Here is a 9,349-nt window from a genome sequence, read left to right as displayed (position 1 = left end):
ACACAGCCCATCACAACCATTTGTGTCAACTGAATTTTTTGGGGCATGTAACATAATAATGCAATAAATTATATGTGCTTAGTACTGCCCACTAGAAAATGTTCAGAAGCAAAAATACCAACCAGTGTGAGAAAACAGGAGCAGCTTGTGTCTTAGACAGGAGAGCTGGGTGGCTTCACATTTTAGTTTAAGTAAACTCAGACATAAAACCATTTGTTTCACAGATCTTTGCTAAATTTAAGTTGGTCAAAGAATTCAGTAGCAGGATGGTGGTTTGTGTATTAATATTTTGTTTAGTATGGTTTCAGCCAGTGATTGGTGCTCATATAAACAATGAGATGCATACCCTGTACTAAGAATTAATAAAATGTGTTTATTGTGCAAACCAATCTGGATCATGTTTGATCTGTACAGAAGAAGGCAAATCTTGTTATAGATCTATATGTAGTATGTTCCACTGATAAAAATGCTTGTTTGGTGGTCCTAACATACTGGGAAAATTTTGACATTAGTTGGGGTACTTAAAATGTGAAAAATTGTATAATTTCTGTTATTCCTATGCATTTTTGTGGTTTAACTTCTAAAGGATGTTTATCTTCTGTTTAGAATGGTCATAACAGTAAAGTGAAGAGGATAAAATATTCTACAAGACTAAAAAATTGACTAAAACACTACATTCTGTAGAGTTAAATTTCATGACATGCCTAAAATGTGCCTGAAATGAATTTAGTTTTGTTAAACTAAATGCAACAGTAAATTATTCCATTTTTATTTAACTAAACTAGTGAGGAAATTGCAGCTATGATTAATAGATATGCTTCACTTCACCAAAAAGATTGCTGACATTTTTGAAAACTAAAGACTAAATTAGCACTGCCTCCTTGATGCGCAGTCTACTGATCAGCTCCAAGGACAACTTGAATTCAGTGACTGGCTGAGATGGCTTTAACAGAACATGTTCTCAAACAATGGAGCAGCATTATTAATTCTTGAAGAACAGGAATGTATAAATAAACTCTTGATCCAAGTTCATTGGGCTTAGCTGTATGCATAAATATTTAAAAATTGTTACATAAACAAAAATTGTTAAATTAAATACAAAATATTTTACACTGTAAATACCTATTTTTGGGGAAAAAAGGAAAATATCTGTGCCATATTAGCTTGAATAATGTGTGTGGATTTTTTTTTTTGAAAATACATCAGATTTTTTTTGCATGGTACAGTGTGAACTCTGGTATTCCAGTGGAGTATATTCACAATGAAAGTCTTCATTGCTTGCCATTTATAGCTGGTATTAAAATAGTTAGTAATTAATCCAAGAAAGAAGTTCAGGTTTTGAGATTAGAACTGATCTAGAACAGAGGATATTAACTTGTCATAGATCACAGACCTTTTTAAAAATCCTCCTAGAAAAATGTTGAAAGAAAATTTGGAGAAAATACATTGGCGACTTGACAACCATCTTGACAACCTTCACATAAAATTGTGTCATACATAATACTATAGTAATATTTTTATTCTATTTTCAATTTTTATATTGTTAGTGCTATTTTTAAAAGAAGCCTTTTCTTCACAAACCCTCTGAAGGCCATCTGCAGTCTCCCAAAGGGGCCATGGACCCCAGGTTAAGAACCCTTGTTCTGGAAAGATACAAAATGTTTGGAGGGAACTGAAAATCAAGACATTATTACTGTTAAAACAATATATCAAAGTATGTATTTTTCTACAATGCCTTTGTTGTACTCCAGCCACACTCAAAGCAATTCAGTACATATTTTTGTAGTTATTACCTCATAACACAGAAATCTGTGTGAGACTAAGCTTGAAGGATAGGAGGAAGCATAGGAACTCTGGCAATAAAAAACACTAACAGATGCGTTTTTATAAGTCTTGTTCAACATTGTGCCCGTACTTAATCCGATAGTATAAAATAATCAAAAAAGGTGATAACTTCTTAATATACTACCAAAATTGGCACAAGGTACAAGATGCTACATGACACTGTGTGCGGTAAAAACGAACATTAATGAATATACAAAATGGGCAAATTCTCTTTCAGCACATTTCACAGTGCATGCTTTTGTGCTACTCCAAAGGATTACATCTGATAGCTAAAGTTTAATATATGCAGGAAATGGTGAGTACTGATGTTGGACTTGGTGGTGATCAGGAGGGAAGTGGAGTCATGCTGGTGGGACTGAGTGGACGAAACCTCTGAGTGGCCACAGATCAGGCCACACGGGTCATGAGCTCCTCCAGAGCCCTCTCCCTATGATTCTCGTGGACCAGCAGCACCTCCTTGATGGCACTCTGCTGGAATCCCATCTCATTGAACTGAGTGAGGAGGCGCAGAAACTCGGCAGCCTGGAGACGCAAAGGGCAAAAGGGAAACTGATGATTGTGGAGTGGGATCACCATTGATGATCCTTCACATTTTTGTGTTATGGACCAAGATTCTCCTGTAAAAACCTGGCATATGCAGCAAGTTTAAAATGAGCATTGGACCATACAAAGGAGATAAACTGTGTAATTCAAAATGTACAGTCAAAGAGAAACGTGTGTGGCCGCCTAGTGTGCTCATCCTTAGGGTCACATGTTTCCCACAAGGGGATCTTTGAGGTTCCAAGCATAGATGAAAGCTTTTGCTAGAGATCAAATCAAGAAAGCTGTCATTCTTAACAGGGATATTAAGCTTTCTGCAATGGTTAGTTCTTCCTAATCATTTCCCAGCCCTGTCTTTCTACCTCAGAAAGTTTTATATCTGTACTAAAGATTTACATTAATAAGCTACCTCTTGCTCATCACAAATACGAAAGACCTTGGAGAAATAGGCCTTATTTTGAAGTACTGACATAATGATGAGACACTACCATTTTTAACTGCAGTAAATCTGTGCCATTTTAGTATATTTTAAGTCTTTTAAAAAATGTAGCATCTTTCTTATTTATAACTTATTTACTGAAAAATCACACAATTAAAAATTTGGTATGCTTAGTAAAAAAGGAACCTTGAGTTTATTTTACAAAAGGAAGCATTTTGTTTGTGAAAGCAAATCTAAAACTGAAAATCTGCAAATTTGAACTGTTCGTAGTGGAATTGGCAAGGTGAATATGTAACAAGGACACTGGCTATAATGAAACACCCACACACTGTAGATCACAGGAACAGCACTTCTGCAGTAGGCGACATTTCCATGTAGCTTCTCAGATTTCTCACCTTCGTCTCACAGTTCTGGAACATCTCAAGGGCCTCTTCTACCTGGGTCTCATCGTACCCAAGTCTGCACAACCGGTCAACGGTCAGCAGGTAGCTCAGAATCTGTGGACAGCAGGGCATACAAGATTTTAGATAATTCTGACCTGGATTCCAACCAAATTCCACTCAGTCTCACTCACTTTCATTAATCGCTTGTCCAAGTCAGGGTTGAGATGGTCCAGAACCTATCTTGGAAGCAAAGAGCACTAAGCTAGTCATGGCACACACCAGACCTCCACAGACCAAGTTCCAGAAGAACTGAAAGGGAAAGTTTTAGGGACACCTGGTAGTGTAATGGTTAGAACTACTGCCTTTGGACCCAAGGTTGCAGGTTTGATTTCCACTTCCAGCTGTAGTACCGAATAAACAAATGGCACGTATTCAAAGCAAATGAGGATGGTGAGAAAGAACAGAGCAGGATGTGGCTTTCTGTTCCTTTCTACCCCAGCTGCCATCTCTTAACTTGGGGCATTTCTCTTAGTGGGCCCATCTGGCCCAACAAGCCATGTGTGGATACGAGCACCATGACACACCTGCTCCAGGGTTTGACGGCCAGTCTTCTGCAAGGCCACGATAGCCGTACGCAGCGGGTAGCCCTGCTCTGTGATGGCCTGCAGCAGATCTCTCTCATCCTCGCTGAGCGCAGACAGCAGCTCCATCGATGAGTCCGGACTTGCTGCGTGGGAACCTGGCGGCGGGGTCACTAAGGGAGGTGGGGGCAAGCGGGAGTAAGGGCTCAGGGACTGCAGAGGAAATGACACAGGGGTTACGACCATTGGCCTGGAGCAGAGAGCATGCTGGGAATATGGTCTCTTGCGGTCTCATCTTAGTTCAATATCCTCGCAATAAACTAAGGCTAGAACAACGTAACAGCTTCTAAATTATCCACATCTTTTACTGTTCATGGGTTTAACAATGAAACAACAATTTCATTAAGCAGTAATGCTTCATTAACAATGAAAATGCATAAATTCCTCTGCAGTTTTACATTTTGAACATGACATTTTTTTTCCACTTGTTGAATTACTCAACAAGTAAATTTTAATTATTGTCAATGCAAGTTATTGAAAACTGCACGTGGAATTTAAATTTGCAGTTTTGCTTGCAAAAATATTTAGTCTGTCTTTCAGTTCAAGAAAAATGTAATTGATGAAACAGTTTAGAGAACTACTTACACTCATTGCTTAATGTATTCCTCCGTGTAACCAATCTGACTTATATGTTTGTCTTCTTCGTGGTCTAACACCAATAAAATTAATTGACTCTATTCACCTTTACTGTTGCTAATATAATTCTCCTCACTATTTGTTTGACTATTTTTGTTCAGCCATCCAATTAATATTTTATTCAAATAAATTTTAATATTATATACATATTTGATTTACAACTCTGTGGCCCTTCGTTCGTGATATATGGACTGAGGGGGAGCAGATGTAGACAAACTGCTGCCTTGTTCTCATCACTGACTACAATGAATTTCAACAGTTTATCACAGTGTTTTGAAGGAAAGCGGTGCAGGAAGCTTGTTCTTGTTTTCTTGTGAAAACATTGCTTTTAACTCTAAATTTAGTAATATTAGCCTAGTATACACACTTAGTATGGACTGATGCCAACTGTAATAAACAGTAGGAGACTTATGGACACATGCAGTCCTTATGCATTGGGGGTAGCAACTTCATACCGGCAGTGTAGGCTTGCGGGTCTTGATAGAGGGGATGTGTTCTGCGGTTGAGGGCCTGGGTGGTGGCCGACTGGCGGGCGAGGAGCATGGGGGCTGTGGTGTGAGGGAGTGCCTCCTGCTGATTTGGCTCAGCGGATGCAGCTTCCTCTTTGAATGTCTCTGGCTTGTGACTGGGGGGCTGCCCACCCTTGGCCGCTCTAGTTTGGAGAGCGATGACTGCTTGAAGTCCTGGAAGGTCAATGGTGAGGCTTTCTTTTGGCGACTGGCACGACATGGGGATGCCATGCGTGAGAGGTTAGGGGTGGAGCTGCGCCGGAGCTCCTTCAGGCCACGGCTCTTGTGTTTTAGCACAGGGCCACGCTCCGACTCCTCCTCTACCTCTGAGGAGGAGCTGTCATTGTCCTCACTATACCCACCCTCACCCTCCTGGTTGGAAATGAGGAACTTGACTCGGGGGTGTAGGTAGCGACCATCAGCTGCACTCAGACTGTGGCTCCTTCGGCGGGGTGGGGGCTGCCACAGATCACTGCTCCGTCGACTCGCCAGGCGGCTTTCCTGGGGGCTGCTGAACATCAGCCAGTAAGGAGGGCAAGATGGCCTGGGTTTGCCAGCCATGCTTGTGGGGGCTAATTGGCTCGATTCCCCCCCTTGAAACCCTGTCAGGACCCAGTTCTCCAAGCCAAACTTGTACTGCCAAGTATATAAGAGGGACAAAGACAACACACAAATATTTAGCAAGGCCAACTGCAAATAGGCATAACAACAGATGACAATGAATCTGTCATCTGTCATCACAGATCCATATTTGTTTTGGTCTTTATTTCAGTACTCCAAAGAAATTTGAGCCCTTCAGTCATGTGGTCTGGCTTAACCATCTTCTTCCTTCTTCCATAAAATCATGGATTTTCGCATTCTTTATTTGTTACCATGAAGGGACCACACTAGAAGGCTTGTCTTGTAAGCATACGCTGTAAATATTGCCTTTCTTTGGACTAATCTGTTGGCTTCCACAAGGTAAGCATAAGTGATCTGTTGGCAGGTGGCTATACATGGCCTTCACACACATTATGGAAGTGCTTTCAGCATTAAAGAAGCTCAAATTGAGGGTCAGTGCTGCATAACAGAACAGTACAGTAACAGAACCGTAAACAAATGGAAGAACTTAGAATTCAGCTACTTTGTGCAAAGCTTTGCTCCAACATAGCAGTTGAGTAAACACAGTGTGGGTAGTGGGGTCTTACTTCAGTCTCTTGGATTATCTGGAGGTGGTCAGGAATCGTGAGCTCTGGGGCAGAAACAAGGAATATCTCAAGGGGTTCATCCAGGGGTCCCAGCGGGACCTTAAAAGGAACCTCATCCAAACTGTTCATACTTCTCACTGTAGGAATAAAGGCCAAAAAGGCCTGCCGTGACAAGCACCACATGATAAAGCGACCAATAGAAATATTAAGATTAATGTACACATACATTTAGGAAATAAAAACTCTCCATAAAACTAACCAGAGATAATTTTTTCCATTATTTGCAGAACCCTGTTACTGATTTGTGTCCCATCTATTTTTGACTGCCACATTAAATGGTACAGCGCAAACAAGAAAGGATTAGGGATTACAACGCTGGAGTAAATACTCTAAGTACCGACTAACACGACATCTTGTGGGCTGAAACACCAGTGGCATGTATTCAGGGGACTTTGGAGGTGTGTGTCCCACAGAAATTGTATCCTTATGGCACCTGGAATGGCCCTACTGATGTTCTAAGGCAGCATCATTCATGAATCACAAAGAGCTGCACAAAGCTCATCCCGGGCAGGCCCAGGTGTCTTTCTCATGAGACATTACTCAAGATAAATTATCTGAATGCATGCCTTCATCGGGAACTTGATCAAACCTTTCAAATGTTTTTTGAGCCATCCAAATACAACCATGAGCCAAAATTTAAAAAGTTCAATTAACATAACTAATTCAACATAAAAAGTTAAATTTGTTAAGCGATATGTGCATAGTCTATACATAGATATGCAAATATTTATAGGATGAAATCCGTGTAAATTCGGAGAACATTTGCACTGCTACTGGTAATGAACAGATATCGTGAAGTAACCACTAGACACATCTAATTTTCCATATTCTCGTCTTCAGTTTTCACATTGGGTCGCTGTAAGATAAATCTAAATAAAATTAAGAGCTTTATGTTTTTGGGAGAAACTGGGAGAAAAAAACCTACCTTTTTGCTGAGTTGAGGTACCTTCAGCAGGTGTAGAAACTCAAAACAAGCCAAGATCGATACTGCTCCTTACACCTCTTTATTTGCTTGTCCTCCCGTTGCAGAGTTGTGTGATGGAAGACAAGTTCAGATGAAGTACAATGACCACACTCTTGGAACTAAAATACAGATGGGAACACTGCCAGCCATGCTCTCCAGGAATTGTGCAAGTGTGAGACTGCTGAGGAAGACACTCCTCACCTGAAGAGACTACAACCAGATGTGCAGATCTAAGAATCTGAGCCTCACCAGGGGCTCTCCTGACTGGTTCAGCACCTTAATTACGCATTCTAATTCCCACTGAAACTTTAAGCCACCGATCCAACGTGCTGACATCATGTTTTTGCATGCTGGGACTCAATGGGGAACAATCTCTGCCTGCTTACAACTATGGAAAGATGGTCATAAATAGAACTGAGAACATTCCTAAGGTAAAGTCTCTCTAGGAAAGCAAACCTTGAAATACAGCAATGAGAGCTTAAGGAACGACAACAAACCAATTCTTGAGGACCAGCATTATGCTTCCAGTGTACAGACATAATATAGTGTGAATTTGACAATATAGAATGTACATTCTGAATCATAAGTAACGTGAGGTTATTACTTTCCAATTACATTGTTTTGAGGGCATTGTTACACCAGTCATGAATGAGCACAATGATTTGATTCGCTATAATACTTTACATAAGGACAATAAGTTAGGAAGGGCTGGTAGCATAGTGGTTAGAGCTGCTGTCTTTGCACCCAAGGATTGGAGGTTTGTATAGCCTCCAGCTCTAGTATCATTAAGCAAGGTACTTAATTTAGTAAAGTAAAAATTATACAGCTATATAAATGGGTAAATAATTGTACATAGTTTAAAATTTTAGGTTGTTTTGGAGAAAGGTGTCAGCTAAATGAATAAATGCAAGTTTGTACAAGTGAACCTTTAATGGTTTGTAAGGGAATAATGTTTACTACTATTTGTACTGTTATTTTGCTGCAACCAGTCTAATACAGGTAAGAGTGCAGGGATTATGAAGTGCTGAGCTCAATGGAAACGAGCAGGATCGTGTGCACATCTGTGGAAATTACACATTCAGTGCGGTCACAGTGACACACAAGTCGAACACATCTGCAAGGTGCTTCCTTTAAATATGAATCAACAGACAGATCTTTTGCAGACAGACTAAGGTTTGGTTGAAGCAACTGTTTAGTAGTTTACTGTATTAGCTGTAAGCAAATTTTTTTTTTTTTTTTTTTTAAAAACACAAAGCAAGTTTGTAGCCTTTGCCTAACTGGTCAGAAAATCTAACCAGAATCTAATTTTTGTCCTCTGGAAATTGCTCAAACAATTTCGTGTGAAATTGAATTAGCGATAACAGGTCACATTGTACTTGCATTTGTTTCACTCGCAACTATTCTGTCTGCTGTTGCACCTTTACATTTCATTCATTTAGCACACTTCTCTCCAAAGTGATGTACAACTCAAGTAAACAACTGTCCTTTTCACCAACAAAGACATACTCTTTACCTTACTAAGACATTTACTTTCCAAAGAGTGTTACAAGCTGAGGGGCTGAAACAAGAGCAATACATTAGATCAAAGAAACAGCCTACACATAGCTATAGAGGTTTACAGTTCAATTTATTGCTGTAAAATGTATAAAAAAAAAAAAAAAAAAAAAAGTATACGTTATGTCGGTTTAGTTGTCCTACACTTAAAAATAGACTAGTAAAACTAAAGCGTGTAGTACGAAACTGGAAATAAAAGAATGCCCCCTGCTGTTCTTGTACTGCCAAGGAAACATCATGCACTGACCTATGGAAGTGTAACTGGGGCTTGTCTTGAACAAATACTTTAAGTGTTCATTAAATATGTTGGTGAGCTCACATCCCTATGAAGGATCAAAATTACTGATAGAGCTGAATTGCCTGTACCCTGAATGACCACCTAAACCAAGTCAAGGTAATTTTCTTATTCCCATGTTGTCTTTCAAAGCTGCTTTACAGCCCCAAACAACAGACGGTATTAAACCACAATTTTCAGCATCAATCCCCACAGAATCATTGTTTTATATTGTAAAATCCATAATACAAATTTTTTGATCTGTTCAACTTGAGCAATCTAGTATTTTAAATAAAACAGAAGACTTCAAATAGATA

At 39.6% G+C, this 9,349-nt stretch overlaps 1 protein-coding gene across 1 annotated transcript; it reads right to left on the bottom strand.

The window, feature by feature from the left end:
- Window positions 1–2,232: 2,232 nt before the first annotated feature.
- LOC108941997 (ubiquitin-associated protein 1-like) lies at window positions 2,233–6,309 on the bottom strand. Its single transcript, XM_018765000.2, has 5 exons — window positions 6,181–6,309; window positions 4,940–5,629; window positions 3,792–4,001; window positions 3,220–3,321; window positions 2,233–2,367 (listed from the first exon to the last, which is right to left on the bottom strand). The coding sequence occupies exons 1-5, from the start codon at window positions 6,307–6,309 to the stop codon at window positions 2,233–2,235; spliced, it is 1,266 nt and encodes a 421-aa protein (XP_018620516.2).
- Window positions 6,310–9,349: the final 3,040 nt, after the last annotated feature.

The sequence above is a fragment of the Scleropages formosus genome, chromosome 7 (assembly GCF_900964775.1).
Source record: "Scleropages formosus chromosome 7, fSclFor1.1, whole genome shotgun sequence".
NCBI lineage: Eukaryota > Metazoa > Chordata > Actinopteri > Osteoglossiformes > Osteoglossidae > Scleropages > Scleropages formosus.
Note: the sequence above shows the minus strand (reverse complement) of the source record. Positions and strands in the feature narration are given on the sequence as shown.

Excerpts from the sequence above, each read along its gene's own strand:
- LOC108941997 (XM_018765000.2), bottom strand. The coding sequence starts at position 6,309 with ATGAACAGTTTGGATGAGGTTCCTTTTAAGGTCCCGCTGGGACCCCTG. Across the intron at positions 4,002-4,939 it reads CCCGCAAGCCTACACTGCCG|TCCCTGAGCCCTTACTCCCG; the intron begins GTATGAAGTTGC and ends TTTCCTCTGCAG. Across the intron at positions 3,322-3,791 it reads GCCGTCAAACCCTGGAGCAG|ATTCTGAGCTACCTGCTGAC; the intron begins GTGTGTCATGGT and ends TGCTGTCCACAG.